The sequence below is a fragment of the Diceros bicornis genome, chromosome 17 (assembly GCF_020826845.1).
Source record: "Diceros bicornis minor isolate mBicDic1 chromosome 17, mDicBic1.mat.cur, whole genome shotgun sequence".
Taxonomy (NCBI): Eukaryota; Metazoa; Chordata; class Mammalia; order Perissodactyla; family Rhinocerotidae; genus Diceros; species Diceros bicornis.
This window is the reverse complement of record NC_080756.1, coordinates 54633841-54656656: the sequence shown is the minus strand read 5'-3', so window position 1 is coordinate 54656656 and position 22816 is coordinate 54633841. Positions and strand designations below refer to the sequence as shown.

The window sequence follows — 22816 nt, the reverse complement described above, 5'->3', positions numbered from 1 at the left end:
ATGGTTCAGTTCCAGGCAAACCAGGACAGGTGGTTATTTCTAGCCCTTCAATTATCTGTTTTGTCCCCCTTTCCCTTGGCCAAAATGTGAGCCCCTAGAGACCAAGAGCCACGTCTTCTCTACGTGCAGGCCCCCAAACATCGGTAGGATGACTGAATAAAGGAAGGAAAGGAAGCAAGCTACAGACTTGTAAGTACACTATGTTCACAAAAATAGAAAACACGAGAACAACCTAAAATAACTGGGACCATACTAGAGTATAGGGCTGTGGATGATTTAAAAGATGTTTCCCTGTTTAGGGAAATTTCTGTAATGTTATTAAATCACTTTAACAATTATAGAATAAATTTATTTAAAATGATAATCGTGACCAGATGGCTCTTTGTAAGCCAGACAAGATTAGAAGGATGAGGCCATGGGTCCTGAAGACGATGCTAGATCCTGGCTCTTTAATCTATGTGATTAATAGATTAATTACATAGTATCTTTAATCTATGTGATTAATGAAAGAGAACTTTTTGTCCTTGGATGTAGGCTTAGGCCAGCCATGGATCCTTTCAACCTCGGGGATCTTATGTCTAAAGACAAATTGATATCCTGCTGTCTCAACTCTTCCCCTCATCTCCAGTTCTCACACCTTCTGAGCCTGCTTCTGGGTCCATTGCAATTTTGTTTCTCATTAACTGAGGAGGGACAAAGGGCAGAAGCAAGGAGAGGGGAGTCTTCAAAGCCATGATTGGGGGTGGGTGGAGAGAAAGCAGAGGGAGTACGTGGGTGTGAGCGCTGGTAGTGCATAAACACATTCTCGGAGTTTGGAGTTTCATGTTTGGTTTTATTTTTTAAATTCCTGTTAGTGCTGCCACCTGCTGTCCTGCATGGGGAAGGGCCCAACAGGGAGGAGAGGGGCTGGGTTTTCCAGACCAGGGAGGCTTTTCTTCAGATTTCATTAGACCCCAGCATTTAGAGAGGAGTTTCGTCTCTCTTGGAATCCAAACAGCTCTGAGAGACCTGGGCTGTGGGGGTGGGGGAAGTGTCCTATCTTTAGACACCTTGCCCTGGGCCAGAATATGTTGAGGCTTCTATGCCCAGCACCAGGTAAGGAAAGAGAGACGAGAGAGGTGGAGAGCACAGGCGGCTGAGCAGGCCTGAGTCAGCTGGGCTGGGATCCTGGGCTTCTGTCCTTAATGGCCAGTAGAGGTGTGGACAGAGCAGGGATTTAAGGGATAAGAGGGCTCCAATGAGAGTTGGATCTGTCCTGCACACTCCACCATCCCCAAGTCATCTCAGGTTTGCAAGTTAGGGCCTTGATTTCCATAGGTTATGGGTATTTGGGCAGAGGCTAAGTCAACCCCAAAGGAGCGTCAGCCACCAGTCTTGCCTCTCCAGTCCACCTTCCCTACTCTGTCAGCTATTCGTCTCAAGTATCAAGTGATCATGCCCCTCTCTAGCTTAAAACCTTTCAATGACTGTACCTTCTGATCCACAAGATGAAGCCTAAGCTACCTGATTGTCATGGCACATTCTTCACTCGTAACTGGGGCTCTGCTCGCCTTACTCCGCGCTGTTCCCCCTTCTCATGTGTGTTCCAGCTGCACTGATGATCTTGCAGTTTCCCAAACATTGTCTTGCATTTGCACGTGTGACTCCACGGACAATTCCAGGTTCTTCAGTCATCAGAGACCAAAACGTAGCTAGCGATGTCAAAGAGGTTACAGGTATCAAAACTGACTCTAGTGGAGCCATTTTAAATGGAGTCAGAGCTGCCTTTCCAGAGAAACTGCCTTGCTGTCTTGAACCTTGGACTGGGTCAAACCTTTGGAACGGGACAAAATGGCAATTGTTTTACAAGCAATTGTTTGAGAAGTCAGCAGGAGAATGGACATCCTGATCACAAAGACTGAAGATTGTGGACTTCCTGAAAATAGAATCAATAGTCAGTCATTGTTTAGCTAAGATTAGCTCTCTGCCAACTCCAATTAAAATTCTTTGTAATATAACCTCCCTTCTTTGACTTTAAAAGCCCCTGACTTTTAACGGGACACTATTTGGATTTCTACCCAAATCTATGCTCTCTGAATTGCAATTCTTAAGACCTCAAATAAACTTTTTGCTTCTCTTGCAGTTTATGCTTCTTATTTGTTGGCATTACATGGTGTCGGAAGCGGGATCCAGAGCGACTGACCTCTGATTCTGCTGCCACTGTGTGAACATGAGCAAGGAGCCTGTAAAGAGTCCTTTGTGCTCTATTGTCTCCTCCAGGCAGCTACGGCTCCTGGTAGTAAGGCCTCCTGGGCCCAAATCTCCCATCTTTGTTAGCGGTTCAAACTCTCTATTTGGGTGTCCTGTGATACCTGTTCTGGCTGTCCTTTCGCTGTTGGCTTTGTTAAGGCACTTCTGTTTGTTTTCGTTTCTCTCTTGGGCCTTTGTTTCTTTGGTAAGTACTTACAAATGGGGAGTCCTTTTTCTAAGGGGACTGCCAAAGGGCAGCCTCCTTTCTGGGACTCCTGATGCTTTTATGTTTAAAGAATATGAACCTTCTACATGTAGATGTTAGTCCTGCTGGATTCGTATTACTCAGGATGACTTGAGGCTTCACTGGCCTAAATGGGGCTCCCTTGAAATTCCTAAGTTGGCTTATTTGTGCATTCAACTGGAAAAATTAACCAAACAAATCGAATGGGAAGCTTATTTCAATTGGTATCATGAGACTTCTAAATGAAACACTGGAAAAGTTGCTTCTTTGTGAGCTGTTAATTCTAAACTCACCAAGGCCAATTCAGACCTCTCTCTACTTGCATTTTTCTCTCTGTCCTTCAAAGTTGTAAATTTTACCACATCTTTAGAATGTAAACACCCAGGAGACAGTTGTCTCCAAGCTGACTCATGTCTTTTGCTGTCTGGAAGTCTCCCTGTCTGGGCCACCTCATAGCAGCTCATGGGCATTGCCGTCTGAACGGATTTCTCTGTTTGAGCTGGCTACAGCCTTTGCAGTCTGAGGGTTTATTCCCTATCTGGTGAATGCTCAAATCCTGTCTTTTGTGTTGTTTGTCCAAACGGCTATAGCCAGTGGGTCAGAAGCACAGGTAACAACTTGAGGCTTGCAACTGGTGTCTCTTCGTCTCTTTGTCCGGCCGTGCTTTAACATGGGCATTTCATTTTCTAAAAGTTCCCGAGAAGTTCCTCCCTGGGGAACTCCAGCTGGGTTTATCTTTAAGAACTATGGTCCTTCCTCTCCTTAATTTTTGTCCTAGTGGACTGATAACACAAAAGATGATTTAAAATTATATTACGGCTCTTTTGAGCTTCCAAAACTTGTCTTTTTGCATACTAGACTGAGAATAGTGGATTTAAGACCAGAAATGAGATCTTCAATTTCTAAAGAATCGAGCATGCCACATCTGCTTAAAAACCATGGTCCTGGAAGCTGTAAATATTTACAAAGAACAGCAAAATCTTACTAAGCTTGTTTTGTGTCCTGAGAGCTTGGCTTGGTAACCATCAGGTTGGTGGCCCAAAATATGGTCAGACAGAAATGTGGGTTGCACCCCATTTGCAGCTAGGGTCCTTTCAAACTGCTGCCAGCCCTCAGGGGAATTACAGTGGCTATTAGAAAGAATGTTCTAATTAGATAAGATCGTTTAAGAAATGCACTTAAAAACAAAGTCTTCAAAATTCCAAAATAGCCTTATTGAAAGTTTCGTTGCAAAAAGCTAATGGAAAAGCAAGATATAAGAGGTACTAAAAGAAAAGGCTATACAAAAGTCTATTAAGTTAACGCCTTTACAGACACCCCCATATCTACTTTCAATGAGGGGTCTGATATGGGCCTCTCCCAGAGTTAACAAGATGCTGATAAATTTTCTGGTAAATTGCTACATTATTCCCTTAAACACCAAGGGGTAACTAAAGTTAAAAATTAATGGAGTTGTTTAATACTGCCGTAAATATTTACTGTTTGGCCTGGCTGAAACCTGATAAGATATTTGAAAAGATTTAGTATCTTATAATCAGAAATTTGGCCAAATTGGAAGCTGATATTCAAAGCCTGATAGAAATTTTTTTTCTAGGGGGAGCACCCCCCCCCCCAGGCCACTAAGCTAAAATACAACTATGTACCCAGAGGGAAAGAAACAAACTAAGGATAATGTAATTGGATGGGTATGTCAGTCCTTGATAAGCCACTAATCTCCCCTATTTATCTCAAAAAACTTGAAACCTTTTTGGGAACTGTTATCTAGGCTAGTCCCAATTCCTAAGACTGAAGGGAAAAAAAGGTGGGAAGAAGCTTTTGGAGATGCAGACCACTATGGAAGCACCATTGCCCAAAAATCTAAGGAAAATTTAAAAACAGAGTCTGTAAGATCTCTGTTTGCATCTGTCTGTGTGTTTATGTGTGTCTATGTATGTGTGTTATAAATATGTGATATTTTTCAACCTCCAGATAGTATTATCAAGACTAGTTTATGAGAGTTCTATTTAATTGACTTGAAAACAAACAAGCACTATATAAATTGAGTATACTTTCAAAAGAAATATAACAGAAACTAACTCGAATGTTTCTCAAGTTAACATTTCAATAATCTTTGGTAAATAAAAGCTTATTTAAGTTTGTTGGTTTGATTGAAATAGACATGTCCTCAGAGTTATCAGCATTGGATATGAGGGAGACATGCAGCCTTCATTCTACTTGGGTTTATTAGTCAAATAAGCTCTTGTTACCTCTGTTACCAAATTTATCAGCTATAAAAATAATAACTTACAATGATAGCTGATTTTGTCTAATGTCTCATGAAGTTTTTGTAGGCAATCTAAACATAATTACTGGGAACAGGTGAACTAAATAGATGTCAGTAAGATAAAAGGTTTTTAGGTGAACTTTTTATGTGTTATGGTACATGTACTTAAAAATAACATCAAAACCTTTTGGTAACTTGAAACTTTAGAGTTTTGCCAAATTAAGTAAAATGATAGAAATTTATTGAGTATCTAGATCATTTCCAAATAACATAAAATATGAGACATTAATTACTAAACATAGGTTTATCTACTTTTGGTTTCTTATTGCAGAGAAAGTTAAAAATATTTGCGTTTATTAATAAACATGTTTTGTACCATGCTGAGAAATCTTCTATGAGAAAGCCCATGCTTCTAGAAAGTATTTATAAGCCTGCCAATCCACAAAATGCTAAGGTAAAATACAGTTCATAATTGTTTACTTCTTTGTTTTCACTAAAAATTAAGGTTTATAAGGGTTAAAAATTCTAGATATGTGGTTACAGCTACTAAAAATTAATGAGGGAAACATCTCTGAGTAAAAGGAAAGTAAGATGTATGTTTTCAGTAAAAGAAGGTGTGAGGAATGGAGATACATTCTTTGTGAAGGAGAAGAAAAGTAATTTTTGTCCTAAGGAGAGGCTAGGAAGGAGGGAAGGCATGGGACAAAATCTGAATGTAAAAAAAGAAAGCTATAGAAGGTTTGTGGAAAAGGAACTCTGAGAAAACAGTTTTGTATATGGTCAAGTTGGTTAAGATTGAAATGAATTTAATCAAGTAAATGAGTTTTAATATCAAAAGTAAGCTGGTGCAAAATTAGAATTTGGTTTTCTTTCTCTTTTAAAAGGACAATTTTTCTTGGATTTTTGGTCTGTTCTTGATAAAGAGATTGTGAAAGATTTTTCTTTCCCTTTGAGTAAGTCTACCTAAAAGGCAGAAATTCTATCTTTTGTCAAAATAATTTCTTATGTTCAAAAAGCTGAGGCCTCTCTACTATGATAGCTCAAGTTTTTTTTTTTTTTTTAAACTGTTTAACTTTCTGTGTTTGCTTTTAACATCTTCTGTTGTCACTTTGGTTAAATGGATAACTAAGCCTTGTTTCACAGTGACCTATGATCCTATTTGACCAAGTGTTTTAAAATCTTTTGAAATTTTTGACAAACTCCCCAAAATTCAAATTCAAAATAAAGTCTTTTTTTGTTTTTAACTGGAAAGTATCTTTGAGAATTTCCAGAGGGCCCCTGGGGCTTTTGAAAGAAGTTGTTCTCTCTTCTAATGAAAAGGGAAATATTAAACTAATTAGGTTTATTTGGTATTTTAAATTGCATGGGAAGCATTGTCAAATAAGTGACTCTAAGCCTCCCTTATGGATATCTTTGTATGCATATATATTGTTAATATGTTTTCTAAAAATATATGAAATTCCTGAAAATCTGATATGTCCCGGTATAATATTATCAGTCATAATTCTAGTTGTTACCTTAAAATTTTATATTTCACAGAAATAACCAAATTTCTTTGCCAATTGCATTGTAATTGTTTAACCATGCCACTTTAAGTCTTTTGTCATTTACAGACAGTTATTGTTTTACTCTGATGCTTCTGCAAATATGTCTCATCTTCAGAGAGATTCATGGAAAGAACTCTGACGTTCACTCTAGAACACGTCTCCGATAAACTTTCAGAATGCTGAACTGGGTAAGAAATTACAGAACCCTACTGGAGGGACTGATGGCTTCATAAAACTGCTAATGAAAGATCAAGAACAAATATTAATCACATGGGACTACATGAACTGAGGAGGATGCCCTAATGTTTTGGATTTTTTTTGAAATTTAAAGAAATCTTTTCTCTTAAGCTATCAAAAATTTGGTAAGATTTACCTTTGTGAACAAAGGTGAAACATTTACTTTTTCTCCCTACCTATTCCCTCCAGAATTCAGAAACTTTTGGTGAGTATTCTTATTTTCCTTTAATCAGGCCAAGTTTTTAAAATATAAACAAATTAGTTTTACTGTCATTATCTTTGGGAAAAAAAATGAGGGTAATTGTGGAGAGACAAATTATATTTGCAGCTTTGTAGATATTAGATTCTAGTCTTATGCTGGTATCAGCAGCTACAGTAAGTCTCTAGTGTCTTATACTCATGGCTATCATCAACAGGTTAAGGAAGCTTTCTTGGATTCAATTTAAATGATCCTGTTGGTCACTGTCTAGAGCCTGGTGACTGAATATTCTAGAAGCATCATCAGAAGACAGCCCTCGAGCCCTATTGGAAAGGACCTTACCAAGTGCTCCTAACCGCTGACACTGCCACAGAGCTAGAAGGCTTTGAACCTTGGAGATACATCTCACAGCTAAAGAAGGCTCCTCCTGACATGTCGTCCCGTACAAACGCCGGAGGCCTCCAAATCCAATTGACTAGGAAGAGAAGCAGCCAACATCTGAGGCAGATAGCTTTCCCCAGGTGGCCAGACCAGGCTTGTACACCTTTTACTCACGGTTGCTTCTTACCTTATTTTCTCTCTCTCTTTCTTAGAAAAACAATACTCTTATCCACATTTCCCAATCTATTACAAAAGGGGGAAATCTTTCTGACTATTGGGTTTCTCATCAGAAGCCTCATTCTGTATATGAATCTAGAGATCTTTTAGTATATTTAATTACCAATCTCTCTGCCATTTCTCCCTTAATTCCTTGTGGTAAGTGTCTAGAACTCCTTGCCTAACCAATCAAATCCTTGGCTTAGTAGATTTCGTTATAATGACTCCATGATTTGTGCTCCCTTAGGGTATACTTTCACTTGTACTTGGCAGAAAGACCTATGGGGAACACGCTATCCCTGTCAAACTAGAGGTCACTACACAACTGGATTATTGGTTACACCTATTTTGTTATGTGATCAATCAGAAACTCAGCAGTGGGCATTCAAAGGCATTACCTTTGAATCTACTTCACGGACTAAAACATGAAACTAGTTGCATGCACGGTCAAGAGTATTCAATGACTGGTAGTATCAGCCCCACTGAAGATACCAGATTTGGAAAAATACTTTTTCCTTAGGTAGGCATTGCCAGGAATGAATATATGGTCAGAAATTTATCGAAAACCCTGGGGAATATTGCTAAATCTGCCGCTAAAGCAATAGCTGCCCGAGATCAATCTTTGGATTCCCTTACAAGAGTTATATTAGATAATAGAATTGCTCTTAATTACCTCCTAGCTGAACGAGGTGGGGTTTGCTCTGTGATAAACACCTCTTGCTGTACTTGAATAAATACCTGTGGTGAAGTAGAAGCTGAACTAGACAAAATCTGAGCACAAGCTGAATGGTTAAATGCTGTGCCCACTGACACTGCATGGTTCTTTGATCTCTTTAGCTGGCTACCCCCAGGAATTGCCTGCTAGTTCACCTATTCTATTATTCTATTCTATCTAATCTATTCTCCAATTTGGACTTAGCATTTTGTTTATTATTATAGGAATTCTCGCTGTTGTAAAACTTTATCTCTCTGCATAGCTCGATGTTATAAAAACACCACGTAGATAACAGTCACTTAGCACTTTAAAATGATTGCTAAGGCCTCTGAGCCTTCATCTGAGCAACTTTGAGGAACTACAGATGGTGTTTGCCCTTAAAGGAAGTTGACGGCAAGGCTTTTCTCTGCTCTGGCACTCTTGTTGCTCAACCATGGCCTAAGGCTCTTAAGAAAACTGCTTTCCCTCCTACATGGAACATGACATCCTGGGAAGGAGCCTTCCTGGTGATGAGGGACCAATGATACTTTGATGGCTGATCAGTAATGCTTTCCAAAAGTTGATCAGCGATGCTTTCAAGGAAAGATCTAGATCAAAAGGGAGAAATGTCAAAATTGACTTTAGTGGAGCTATTTTAAACTGGAGTCAGAGCTGCCTTTCCAGAGAAACTGCCTTGCTGTTTTGAACCTTGGACTGGACCAAACCTCTGGACGGGACCAAAACGGCAATTGTTTTACAGGCAATTGTTTGAGAAGTCAGCAGGAGAATGGACTTCCTGATCACAAAGACTGAGGACTGTGGACTCTCTGAAGATAGAATCCATAGTCAATCATTGTTCAGGCAAGACTAGCTGTCTGCCTCCAACTCCAATGAAAATTCTTTGTAATGCAACCTCCCTTCTTTGCTTTTAAAACCCCCTGACTTTTACTCCCTGGTGGGACACTATTTGGGTTTTTACTTGACTATATGTTCCCCAAATTGCAATTCTTGAGACACCAAATAAACTTTTTGCTTCTCTTGCAGTTTATGCCTCTTATTCATTGACAGAGAAGTGGGCTCCTAAGCCAGATTCACCAGGTTCAAATACAGGCCACTTAGAATCTTTGTGACCATGGCTGGATTATGTAATTTTTCTGTGCCTGTAAACACCTTCATCTGTAGAAGAAGGATGAGGACGGTGGTACCCACCCCCATAGGGTTCTTGAGAGGATCAAATGAGTTAACACTAAAATTCCTTGGGTGAGTGCCTGACATTTGATAAACACTCAATAAATATCACTACTTGCTTAAAGAGGCAGAATAGCAAAATAGTTAGGTCAGTGGTTCTCAACAAGGAGCAATTTTGCTCCCCAGGGGATATTTGACAACATCTGGAGATTTTTGGTTTTCAACAGCCGGTGCGACGCTACTGGCATCTAGTGGATAGAGGCCAGGGATGCTGCTAAGCATTCTACAATGCACAAGATAGCACCTCCCATAACAAAAAATTATCTGGCCCAAAATGTCAGTAGTGCTGAGATTCAAAAACCCTGGATTAGGTGGTCATGCTCCTCTAGAGATAATCTGCTTTGGTTCAAATCTTGGCTCTGCCTTGTATTTGATATATGACCTTCGGCAAGTTATTTAAATGCTCTGTTCTTAGTTTCTTTGATGGTTAACTTTATGTGTCAACTTGAGTAGGCCAAGGGATGCCCAGACAGCTGGTTAAACATTATTTTTTGGTGTGTCTGTGAAAGTGTTTCCAGAAGAAATTAGCATTTGAATTGGTGGACTGAGTAAAGCAGATGCCTCTCCCCAGTATGGGTGGGCATCACCCAATCCATTGAGGGCCTGAATAGAACAAAAAGCAAAGGAAGAGAGGATTAGCTGGAACATTTGTCTTCTGCCCTTGGTGTGGGATTTACACCATCAGCTCCCCTGGATCTCAGGCTTCAGGACTCGGACTGGAATTACACTGCCAGCTTTCCTGGGTCTCTAGCTTGCAGATGGCAGATCATTGGGCTTCTTAGCCTCCATAATTGCTTGAGCCAATACCTTATACTAAATCTCTCCCTCTATATATATTAATTAGTTCTGTTTCTCTGGAGAATCCTGACAATACAGTTTCCTTATCTGTAAAATGGGAATAATAATAATGTGTCATAGGATTCTTGAGAGGAGTAAATGAGTTGAGGAGTAAATGTCTGGCATGTAGTAATCATGCCGTGGATGCCAGCCATTATTATTACTTCTTTCTTCACGTATTCCCTCCTCTGGGAAGCCCTCCTTGACTCAAGGTTACATTACTTTCTCTGTGCTTATCAGCACCCCAGCATTTATCTTGATGTATGATAACTACCTGTTCCCTTGGCTGAGCTCCTTGAGGGAGCCTGTTCTTTAGGTCCCAGTATCCCCAGGGCTGAGCATGGTGCCGGCATATGGAGGTGCCCACCTGCATCTGTGGGATGAGCTCATGGGATGGGGCAAAGAGGATAAGTATGCACCACATATTGGAGTTTTCAAGGAAGGTGCCCAGGAAGTAAGAGACATGTGGAGGACAGCTGTGTTAGGTGCTGGGGTTGGCAGTGGAGGCAGATGGTCTGAGAGCAAGTGCTTAAGCCTCTTTCCTGTTTTCCTGATCTGGAGGGGGAAGAAGTGAAGATCACTCCCAGCAAATGCAGCTCTGCTGCATTTACTGTTCTCTAGTGAGAGTTCTGGCCATTGTCATGTGACCCTGCTCCTCACTGGTGGGTCCTTTGCCCTTTATGGGAGAGAGCAGGCTTGTGAATGGAAGGTGTCCTCAAGAGGGCTTGGTGGTCCTCACCTGGGGGCCCTGGCTACTACCCCCTCTGGTCTTCATTTGGAAATAGGACTTCTGGCACTGGTAGAAGGTCTGGGCCTAGCGAGTGTTCTGCTTCTCTTGGGTGACAGCAGAAGTTACTCTGTGGCAGGCCCGGGGGGCTGCTCATAGTCTATGACTGTTGGGGAGAGCATAGTGGGACAGAGAGCCATTATTACACCTTCCGTGATGTCCTCCTCTGTCCTGTCATCAGATTTGGCTACAATTGATTGACTCTGCACAAAGCCTTCTTCCATCTGTGTTTCTCCATCTCACTCTCCCTCTTTTCAGCAAAGAAACCTCTGGCTCCAGTATCACTGTGCTGGCCTTGGAGGGCTGGGGAGGACCCCAGAGATTCCTTACTCCGTGAAGTATAAACGGCTGTCCAGTTGTGGCTTTTCCCTGCCTTGTATGTCTGGACACCACCTTCCCCTCATTGCTGCTGGTCTTCAGGACTCTGCTGCTCTATTGTCTGAAGAATTTGCTAATCAGCTTCCCACTAGCAAAGATCTGATGCTATCTAAGATATCCTCCCTGCCTCTGGATAGGCACTCTCTCTAATGACTGAGCAGCAAATTCTGCTGCGTTTGTCCTATTGGAGCCACAAGGTAAGGTCACACACCTGTGAAAGGGATCGAGTATCACCTGAAGATGCTGTACATTCTTTTAAACAATTACCTAGGGAAGAGGTGGGTTTTCAGACGGTGCTCTGGCAGGTGGACCTTAGAGAGGAAGGAAAGAGAGCACCTGCCTATCTCTGAACTTCACTCTCTTTAGACTTCTAGAGGGGCAGATGCTGAGATGTGGGCCCCTGGTGCTGGGTGCTCAGATGGTACCTGATCTTACAGCTAGGATGGAAGGGCCTATGAGACTGAGTGTAGAACCATACCGTTTTGTCGCTGGACAGGTTTTTACTGCCTTAAGTCACCCGCCCCCTTCTTTTCGCCAGCTTGGCAAATATTGAGGCTATAGTGTTAGGATGAGGGTCATTTGTGAAGAAATTCGTAGTTGAGAATATGTGTTAGTTAACTGTTACATAATAAATTACTTGCACACTTAGCAGTTTAAAGCAACAAACATATTATTTGATATAGTTTTTTAGGGTCAGGAATCCAAAAGCAACTTAGATGGGTGATTTTGGCTCAGGGTCTCTTACAAGGCTTCAATCAAGGTGTTGGCCAGGGCTGCAGTTATCTGAAGGTTTGATTGGGGCTGGGGTGTCTGCTTCCAAGATGGCTCACTCACTGTCCTGTGGGCAGGAGGCCTCAGGCCCTCTTCACAGGACACTTGAGTGTCCTCATGACATGGCAGCTGGCTTTCCCTAGAATGATCCAAGATTCAAAGAGCAAGGCAGAGACCAAAATGTCTTTTTTTATTTTATTTTATTTTTTTGTGAGGAAGATCAGCCCTGAGCTAACATCTATTGCCAATCCTCCTCCTTTTTTTTTCTTCTTCCCCCCAAAGTCCCAGTAGATAGTTGTATGTCATAGTTGCACATCTTTCTAGTTGCTGTATGTGGGACGCGGCCGCAGCATGGCTGGACAAGCAGTGGGTCGGTGCGCGCCCAGGATCTGAACCCGGGCCGCCAGCAGCAGAGCGTGTGCACTTAACCGCTAAGCCACGGGGCAGGTCCCCCAAAATGTCTTTTATTAGAAAATTTTTATTTTATTGTGGTAAGAACACTTAACATGAGATCTAGTCTCTTAATTTTAAGTGTACAATACAGTATTGTTAGCTATCGGCACAATGTTGTACAGAAAATCCAAAATGTCTTTTATAACCTAGCCTTGGAAGTGACCTAGTATCACCTCTGCCATACTCTATTGGTCACACAGACCAGTCCTGATACAATATGGGAGGAGACGACACAAGGAGGGGGATGTCAAGAAGCAGGGATCATTGGGGCCATCTTGGAGGTTGGCTGTCACAGAAGTAGACATATTTTAGTACAATAAAGGCAGAAGATCAGTTAGCAGGATGTCATTTTCACTAGGTATGGTTGTCTTTCAGATGCATTAACCTGAAGCCAGAGTGCCTTTGGGGGCTCTGGCTCTCTCCTCCTCCACCTTAAGATCTGAAGGGCCCCTTCACACACCCCATCAAGTATTGGGACTGGATAGATCAAAGTATGAACTATAGGAGACCAAACACAGAGGAGGTGGGGCTTTGGGAGGATGACAAAGGGTTAACAAGGACCAAGAAGCTGCTGAAAAGGAGAGGAGTTCGGCAGGAAGAAGAAACCCCAGATAGAATGCCCTTTCCAACCTGGGAGAGGGTAACCATAGTGTGAGTCTCAAGCATCGAGGACTATGGTCCCACACCAGCAGCTTGTCCAAAGGGCAAGTTCAGAGGCTGGAGATTCCAGTTCCAAATCTCCCAGACCCCGGGACTTTGTGTGGACTTTCAAGCCTGAAATAAAGCCCTCTAGTAAAGAACTCTTTAAACCTACTGTATATGTGCCTTGCTTGCTAATAGCAGGCAGTTCTGCTACAACTTGCCCCATCCCTTCCTTCAACAATAAGGAGTTTATGGGGTGAGGCTGCATTAGCACCTCAGATAATCGACTTGTATATTACTCTCTGTTCTAGTTCTCTTTGTTTCCTCCAAGACTTTAATAAACCCCTATTCAAACAACGCACCTTTGTCCGATCTGTGGTCCTCAGAAAGAAAGGAGTGGTGGGGAAGCAGAACGGGGTGGTGAGTGGCAGCAGCGGTCAGGGGAGCCACCTTGAGGAGATGGTGCCTTTTGATCCAGCTGCCCTTCCTGTGTTGGCTTCTCTTTTCGTTGGGGAACTGGCAGGGTGGGCTTTAGTTACATTGAGGATGACAACGGTTTCCTTATAGCTGGGTCAAGGACACGGAGCAAGGCTTTTCTGAAAATAGCCAGGAAGGAGAGAGGAATCTCAGGGGAGGAGGGGGTGTGGAAGGCAAGATAGTATGTCAATGAGAGAACTGACCTGAATAGGCTGAATAGACCCATCCTGTGAGGAAATAAAGGCACAGAGAAGTGAAGTAATTTGCCCGAGGTTACACAGCGAGGCAGCGGCAGTGACTCCTCACCAGTGCTTTCAGCTCTGCCTTGCCTGCCTGCCTAGGTCGATGACTACAGGGGATATGCTGAAGGGGTCAGGGACAGGAGGGTGGAAGTCTCTCAGACAACAGAAAAGTATGAGAAAAAACTCTCAGGGCAGGGGTGAGGGTGCTGGCTGGTTTTGGCATCCATGCGGAAGAAGGGTAAGGAGACAGGAGGGCCAAGGGACAGTGGCCGTGCCTGCAGCTGGTGACTGGAGGAGCCTGGGACTGGGACAGAGCCTCTGCCTGGAGATCCAGCCTCTTGAGTGGTGTAGCTTCAGTGTGTACTGTGGGGGAGGAGCCCAAGAGGGACTCAGGGGTGGGGGTGGAGCCCAATGGCTCTGCATACAGCTGTCACCGCAGTGGCCAGTGGCGCTGGGGCTAGGCAGCTGTCCCACCATCAGCTCCCTCTCCCTTGCACTGAAGGCTTCTCTTGGCTGGTGAGAAAGCAAGAGTGCCTGTTGCTCTGCAGCTCATAGCCTGGCCAGTAAGAACAGAGGTAGCCGTCCAGATGCTGGCACAGGGCTCTACAGCGCGGTGCTGGCTGGGATACTGCGCTCATTCTCATGGGGGTGATGGGGCTACAGGATGCAATGAGAGTCTGGTTCTGGAGCCCCAGGGGAGGCAACAACGCTCCCCATTCCATCACCCTCAGACGGTTTACCTGCCTGGATCCCCAAGGCGAGGGCTATACTGTCTCTAAATCTCTGTATCAGTCACTTACACTTCGGTATAAATACAAGCCACAGTGTGACTGCAGGGGCATGGGCAGTGATGTCTTCTCCTTAGCTGTAGATACGAGGCTTTGCTTCCAGTTAAGAGAATGTCAATCATCAAGTGAAGAGGTAAGGGACAATAAAGGTAATGACAGCTAACACTGGGCAGTGCTTACTCTATTCCAGGGACTATGCTGAGTGATCTTACACTGAATCTTCACAAAGATTCCTAGGAGGAAGAAGTACTCTTGGTATTGCCTTGTATGACCAGCAAATGTGGCTTATTTACTGAAGGTTAGTGGCTTATTTATGCTCACACAGCTAGTAAGAGGTGGCAGTTTGACCCCATAGCCTGCTGACCTGACCACTGTGGAATACTGTCTCCAAATCTGAGTGCCATTTTAGGTTCATCTAGAGGCAAGTGATTTATCCATTAACTCAGTGGCTTGGTTATGCTGGCAACCCTCTGCTTGAGCACTGCCCACAGCGGACAGAACAGAGGCTCCTAGGGCTGCCCCTCTCCTTAGTGGTCAGAACAAAAGTGAGGGCAGAGGGAAGTGAGACTCGGGACTGGGTGGATGGGGGGAGGCAGGAGGCTCACCCCCAGATAGATGGTGGGCCAGGAAGTCCTTGAGAAGACAGAGGTCTCCTTTTCCTGCTGAAAGGGTGAGTGTGGAAGGTCAGCTCCATCTCATGACCCCTGGAACCTAAATGGCCTCCGGTGAGGGTGGGTATTCAGTGTGAAGCACAGGGGCCCACAGAGCTGGCCCAGAGCCATCCTGTTGGCTGAGTTCTAGGGGAGGAGGAGGAGGGCCTGGTGGGTGCTGGTTCTAGCCCCTGGTCTAGCAGGGCCACTGCTTGCACTGCTAGCCTCAGAGGCCTTGGCTACCATCTTTGTTTCTTTCTTTCTGCCCTCCATGCAAACCCAGGTCAGCTACATCAGTCAGTTTCTTCTGAGCAGAGGCATCTGGACTGACCTAAAGGATCAAGCCTAAAGAATCATTTGGGATTCAGGCTAGAAGGTTGTTTGTGACCATATGGTTCTATCTGGGCCTGGCAGAGTGGGAGTAGAGTAGGGGCCTAGCATGGGACTGGCTTAGAAGGGGGCAGTTATTCCATCTCACATGGAAATAAACGTTTTGGATTCCTGATCATCTCCCTGGGGTCTAAGACTCTGGTCAACAAAGTCAAAGTTGGTCCTGGGACTCACAGCTTTGTGTGCCCCAGGAAGGGATGGGGTAGGACCACCCGTCCTTGGCTGTTGTCCTCTCCCCTGCCTTTTCTTCACTTATAGGTTAGTGGCCCTGGTGACTGTCTCTTCCCTCTGAGGATGCATGGAGCAGCCTGATTTGAATGAGGGGTAGGGGTCTTGTTAGGGAGAGTATGCGGGTTGGGAACTGGTGTGTGTGTGTGCGTGTGTGTGTGTGTGTGTGTCTGGTGGGGAATGGAATAACCAAGAAACTAGCAGAGGAGGGAGGATTAAACTTAGTGGATCTCTGGCTCCCGCTGCAGCGAGCAGCGCCCCCTGCTGCCCTCAGGGGAAACAGCAGCCCCAGCTTCCCACAGTCGCAGTAGGTCCTGGCTCCCACCCCTTGGAGATGCCTCTGAAGCTGCTCAGTCTTCCTCTGGTTGCCTGTGCTCCTTTGGTGGTCTCCAGGCTTCTTGTTGGATTCTGGCTCCTGGAGGGGTGAGGTTGAGTGGAGGATGCGGACTTGCAGTGTGGATGCTCATGTCACAGGAGTTTTGGGGGATTGAGGCTGCTTTAGCTTGGGCCTGACAGTCACCATGGAGGCCTCCAACCTGCTGGGTCAGGCCCTCTGGTAAGACTCCAGCGAGGGGCGCTGGACCAACATGAAGAGCACAGAGGACAGTCCTATGGAGAGAGGCTTGGATGTGCACTGTGAACTCAGAGTGGCCAGGACACTGCATTGACCTGGTGACTTAGGCAATGGGTGGAGTATACACGGAGCATCTTCCTCTGGCTTTGCTGTACCTGGGAAAGGGACACGGCTGCTCCAGCAGCCCTTGGAGCTTCTGCTGGGTGGCTCTGCCCAGAGGAGGGCTCTCTACTCCCCACTCTGCTGGGGACATCTGCAGAGAGGCTGGGCAGGAAATAAGCTATTCAGTTCCACTCTGAGTTATTTTATCTTTTCCAGGGTGTGTGGCAGGATCCGTGTTGCAAGCCTAGTTCTTCTTGGCCAGAGCTACAGTGACTGTTTGAATGTGTAGGGGGCCTAGCCATTGTGGGAAGAGGGGGAGGGGTGTTCATCTAATGAGCACAGGCCAGGGACTTTCCAACACCCCCCACACACATCCAGCCAGGCTCTGTCCCCACCCCACACTGAGCCCTCTTCTCTCTGCCTCTTGCTCCACAGAACTTTTATTCTGAAAGAACCAAGGCCCCCGGAGGTAGGAGGGTGGCAGGAGGCGGGCGCTGGCCCTGACCCTGAACAGGCCCCACCCTTTGGGCTGTTTTCCAGAGTGGTGATTCTGGGACCCTAAGGGGGGGCCTTGTGGTCCTCAGTTCTCCCCCTTATCTTCTGTCCCCAGCCTTGCTGGTCTTTAAGTAGAGGGTCCCTGTAGTCAGGCCTGCCAGTCTTCTCCCTCCTGTTGCCTTCACATTCCCATGTTCCTCATCTTTCTAGCTCTTGGCCGTGTATCCTCTATCTGCTTCCCTTTTCAGTCTTTTCTGGCCTTCTTAACGCTTGTCCTTCCCAAAGGACACTTTATCACTATTTAGAAGCTTCCCAGCCTCCCCCAGCTCTGGACAAAGGTCTCACCCTGTCCTGTCCTTCTTCTCCAACATGTATCAGAAGTATCAGAAAGCCAGGATGCACTCAGATGTTGAACTCTGTGTAGGTGGGGCCATGCCTTGGGCCTGGCTCTGTTGAGCATATGGGGCTTTCTCAAGAATAAGGACAAGGAAATGGACAAAAAGACTCCACCAGTAGCTCCTGTTTAAATTCTTGAACCCCAGTTACAGTTTTCCAAAAGGTCTACCAGGATAGAGTTTCCACTAGTTCCCAAATTCTCAAAGCTTAATTCTTTCTTAGATGAAAAATAAGAGGTCAAATGAACTAAAGAGAGTTGAGATTAGATATTCTCAAGGGCCCTTCCCCCTTTGTCTGTTTCTTTCATCCAGGAGGCCAGACCTGGAATTGGATAAAAGGTCACTATTGGGCAGTGGAGTGTGAGAAAGAAGGACTTTGGCCTGGGGGCTGAAAGTTATAGATTAACATGGGGAGGGGTGAGAAGGGACCCAGAGGGAGAGTAAGTGGCCTGAGAAAGGGACTGCTGACCTGGGACAATCTGGGCTTGAAGGGGCACAAGCAAGAGGAGTCTGGGGACTGGCGCGGTCTGGAGGGGCCCTCAGCTCCTCTCCGGCTATTTGACCTTCCTGAAGACCTGCTCACAAACTGCATCCCTTGCAGTCAGTTCCTGGGGATAGAATAGGAATAATGAGGAGAGAGAAGGAGGGGGGTTCTTGCCAGCAGGAGCTCCTTTCTCAAGGTCCTCGACCTCCATTTAATCCTTCAGGATAGACCAGCTAGAGCACTTCATATATGGGGAATTGTATTATCGTTCCAAACCTTCAACTTTTCACCCCAGAGGAAGGAAGGTAGCTGGGTCACGGAGTGTGAAATGGCTAAGTCTCCATCTCTACAGTTATGATTTATGGACATTCATCTGACTTGTAGCCAGGACCCACCGTGGCCACTCTATTTCTTACTCTCCACTCTTCCCAGTGCTTTTGTTTTCCTCCTTGGTTGGCTTCCTTGGAGGGGGGGCTGGGGGTGGAGTAGTAGACTTATTTGATTTGGGCAAGGGGAAGAATCCTAGCTGGAGGCCCCTCTCCCAGACACACCCATTTATGTCTCCTTCCCCAGTCCTCTCCCAGCTTACCAGATGCAGCTTCTCTCCCTCCAGCCAGTGTCTCCAGCCCCGGTTGGGGACCTCCCCTTTCTGTACACATACCAGTTGCTCCTCCTCCCAGGTTACTATGGTCTATAGGGAAAGCAGGAAAAAATGAAGATTGGGGGGCAGGACCCCCAAAATGCATCCAACTCAGTCTGGCTGGGCTGCCCCCTCTCACACCACAGCAGATGCTGTCTTGCTCCAGCCCCTTCATTCTGAGTGAGAGAACTCCCCTCCCCCACTCCTAAAGGCCACTGAGGGGGGCCCATAGTTTGTCTACAGTGACCGCTGGGGCAGAGCAGGGATGGAGTAGGATGACCGGGGGTGAAAGTGGGGAGTGGGTGATGAAGAATGGAGACTTTGTCTTCTTGATATGTCTGGTTGACCTGAAGGGGCCTTTGCAAAAGAAGAGAGATTGATTGGAGTCCCACCAGGGAAATCTCTTTTCTCGTCTTTCTCATTTCAAGAACAGCTGAAGCGTCCCTGAGAATGAAGGATCAACCCCCTGAATCAGAGCTGGGTGGGCCTGGGCATTTCAGGCAACATTTACTGAGCCCTCCCACAGGACAGGCCCTGCTAAACAAGGAGCTCTGATCTTGATCAGATAGAGGGGCAGCAAATAGGTATCTATGATACCAGGCAAGAGTGTTGGGGATGGGAGTAGAGAGAGAAGAGCTGAGTCTTCAAGGAAGTGAGGAGTTAATTAGATGGGAGATAACGGGAAATTTCTAGCAAGGAAAGAAACAGCATAGAGGTAAGAAAGAAGGGCACACAGTTGTGAGGGCCTCTACCTAGAGTGATATGGGAAAGATCCTCGCAAGCTATAGATCTTATTTGGACTGTAACAGATTGTCACTGAAAGGGTTTAAGTCAAGGAGTGACATTGTCACTTTTACATTTTAGATCAATCCTTGTGTCTACAGTATGCAGAGTGGATTAGAAGAGGGTTAAGACTGGGGGCCAATTTCAGGCACCAGGTGAGAAATGAGGGCCTGATGAAGGTGGTGATAGAGAGAAAGGCTAGTAAGGAGCAGCAATGTTCAGTAGAAATATAATGGGTCATAAATGCAAGCCACATATATAACTGAAAGATTTGTAGTAGCCACATTAGAAAAGTAAAAAGAAACAGGTGAAATTAATTTTAGTAATATATTTTATTTAACCTAAAATATCCAAAATATTATAATTTCAGCATGTAATTAATGTAAAAATTTCTGAGATCTTTTACATTATCTTTCTGTATTGTCTTAAAAATCTAGTATGTATTTTACACTTATAGCACATCTCAATTTGGACTAGTCACATTTCAAGTGTTCAATGGCTATATACGGCTAGTAGCTACCATATTGGATAGTAAAGAAAAGTTATAAAGACTTCTTGACTAAATCGATGTGGTGCATGTGTGTGTGCTTGTGTGTATGTGTGTGTGTGTGTGTGTTGGAGGCACAGAGGTAAGGGAGCACAAGATATTAACTGTGACTCTCAGGTCCCTGATCTGGCTGATTTATTGTCATTAAAGAAGATAGTAAATATAAAAGCAGGAATAGGTTTGGGTAGGAAGGTAATGAATCTGGGGCATGCAGATGGAAACATTGTGCAGACAGTTGAAAACTTCATCCTGGAGCTCAGGAGGTAGGTCTGGCTGGAGGATTCATGTCCAGGGCGGTTTATAGACGGTAGCTGAGAGCATGGGTGCAGACGATTTAGCCCATGGATGGTGTACAGACAAGAGAGAGCAAGTCAAGAACAAAATACTGGGGGAAAATCCTAGTTTAAGGGATTAATAGGAGAACTAGAGTCTACAAAGGAGACCAAAAGGAAGACATAAGAAGCAGAAAGAAATGCAGGAAAGTGTAGTTATAGAGGCTAAGGGAAAAGAGACTGTGATGACCAACAGGGTCACAGGGTAGAGGGTGAGCAAATGTTTGCTCCTTGGCCCTAGGGTGACTTGCTCTTTTTGTCCTTTTGGCTGTGAAAAGAGGAGGCAGGGAAGAAGTAGGAGTGAGTGTGGGGGGAGCGCCGGGAGCCTGTTATCCTGGGGATTCCGCAGCCTGTGTGGTGATCATTCCCCTGACTCTGGCTGGGAGAGGTCACTTTGTTTTGCCCCAAATTGTTAAGAGCCACCTGCTCATCCACACCCCCTCCCCACAAGCCTGAGGAAAGGTACCTGGCATTTTCGTCCATCCATGATGCTTAGGTCCTCCTCAAACTCAACTCCCACCTCAAATTCCAGAACATAGTTTCGGAAGGTGCTGAGGGTCTTCACTGTCATGTGGTTGCCCTGATGGTCAATCTCCTTGTCTGGCTTGAGCAGCAGCACTATCTTCTGTAGAGCCATGTTGATGTCTGTGGGGGCTATCTCTCAGCAAGGGTCCTCTTAGCCACCTGCAGGGCTCCCCCACCTGCAGCAGCACCCGGGGCTGTGAGCTTCCCCTCAGCTGGGTCTGGGACCGTGGATTTACTCCCTCCCAGCAATGCCCCTGGCTAGAGATGGATCCCAAGTCAGGTGCCAGCGCCTGACCCTTTCCACAGTGTCCAACCCCAGCATCCCCCTTCCCAATGGGACAGAGAGACTGGAAGGGAGAGGGAAGGAGGAGAGTGAAAGGGTCTGGGAGGGGTGAGGCCATTACTTAGGGCTTGCAGGTAGTCCTCCATGTTCTTCTGTGAGACAAAGCGGTAGTAGCCGGTGAGGTTGGGAGGCATTGTCTGGGCTGGCCAAGATGGAGATCAGGATTTCAGGAGAATATAGGAGACAGGGTGAGGAGGAAAGGGTGTTGCCTGGCAGGTGAGGCTGAGAGACTCCAGGCCGGCATCCACACACACACAGGCAAGCTGTCTAAAGGTCTGTGCTCCCGGGTTTTTATAGGGCTAGGGCTCTGTTGCAATAAGAGTTCCTACCAGACTTCCTCCCTCCCCCTATGATGAGTTTGGGGCTGTTGTCTGCAGCCTGAGGGAGGGGCAGAGACTTGGCAAGGTTCTGCCTGAACTTGGCTTTTCCTGAGGAAGGAACCTGGAGCAGGATCTGGGGGCTGTCAGTTATCCAAGACTTGAGTCTTTCCGAAGGTCAGTTTTGGCTTCCTGCCCATTTCTGGCAGGCCTGGGAACCATCCCAGGGCCCTGAGGGGCAGGCAGTCTCCCCTGGGAGGGAGCTAGTGCTGCTGTGTGGAATGGGGGCTCTTCTAGGCTCACCCAGGGATGAGTGCTAACAATATCCTGAGATCCTGAGACTGAGTCAGGGATCCTGAAAGGTATGAGGAGGAGGAGGTGGTGAAGGAAGGGGGACAGCCAGCTGGCTGGGAGCCGCTGTGGAGGAAATCCTATCGCGAGGGCCCCACAGCTCCCTCAGACAGCGTCATGAGCTGGAGCCCCAACTCCAGCGCTCCAGATCCTTTGTCCTACAAGGCCACTGGGGGGAGCAGGGAAGCTGTCCTTTCCAAGCACAGAGGGGCCGTCAGCAGCCTGATGAGGTGCTGAGTTCAAAGTCCAGAGCAGGTGAGGGAGGAGTTTGGTTGGCCCTTTTGGAGAATTTGTACTCTTTGGCTTGGGATCCAGGATTTCCCTCTCCCTCTGGAGTCACTGATGACACATCACACCCAGTCCCCAGCCCTTGGACAGCCCATGCTTACCACAAGTATTCCCATGGTGGGCGGCCAGCCTAAATTATTATGTAGCCTGCCTCCAACTGCCCTCCCCCTCTCTCTGAAACCTACCAACTTCCCTGGCTTCAGAACCAACTGGATTGGTTCATCACGGTTTAAGGTGGGAAATTCGGGGAGGGGTAGGCAGGGAAGTTAGGCAGCGGGAAAAATTCCACCTGGTGGTGAACTGTCCCTACAGATGTGGGTGTGGGGGGCGGAGGGGGGCGGCGGGGGTGCACTAATACCTCACTCTTCCTCCAGTCCCAAAGCCCTTTCCATCCCCTGCTGAGCATCCCATGGTTTCCTCAGAGACCTGGGGCTGGGAACCGAAATGCTAGGATCCCTCGGGTGCGGGCTGAGGGTTTTACTTCAGCTTCCCAGGAGGCACGCAGCAGGAACCTGCTGATGGACCGGGCTGTGAAAAGAGGTTAATGCAGAGTTGGTGGTGTCGGAGGGGCGGGGCGGGGGGCGGTGACGCGGATACCGCCGCTCCTCGGCCCCCTCAGGTCTCCGTTGACGTCTCCCTTCCCCACCCCCGGGCTTCTGGCTTCTTGATTCTCCCAACGTCCCTCTTATTTCCCACCCCCTCTACGGCTTTCCAGCTTCCTCCCCAGCCCCCGCAGTCC

The 22816-nt window shown here is 46.0% G+C and overlaps 1 protein-coding gene across 1 annotated transcript; it reads right to left on the bottom strand.

The window, feature by feature from the left end:
- Positions 1-17729: 17729 nt before the first annotated feature.
- Positions 17730-21261, bottom strand: RBP5 (retinol binding protein 5). The gene is made up of 4 exons (XM_058557602.1): positions 21183-21261; positions 20720-20898; positions 18541-18642; positions 17730-18075 (listed from the first exon to the last, which is right to left on the bottom strand). Exons 1-4 carry the CDS (start codon positions 21253-21255, stop codon positions 18022-18024), a joined length of 408 nt encoding a protein of 135 aa, XP_058413585.1. The 5' UTR covers positions 21256-21261; the 3' UTR covers positions 17730-18021.
- Between the last annotated feature and the right edge of the window lie 1555 nt (positions 21262-22816).

Coding starts and splice junctions, on each gene's coding strand:
- RBP5 (XM_058557602.1), bottom strand. CDS start 21,255: ATGCCTCCCAACCTCACCGGCTACTACCGCTTTGTCTCACAGAAGAAC. Junction 20,899..21,182: donor GGACTACCTGCAAGCCCTAA/GTAATGGCCTCA, acceptor TAGCCCCCACAG/ACATCAACATGGCTCTACAG. Junction 18,643..20,719: donor TGGATGGACGAAAATGCCAG/GTACCTTTCCTC, acceptor CTTTCCCTATAG/ACCATAGTAACCTGGGAGGA.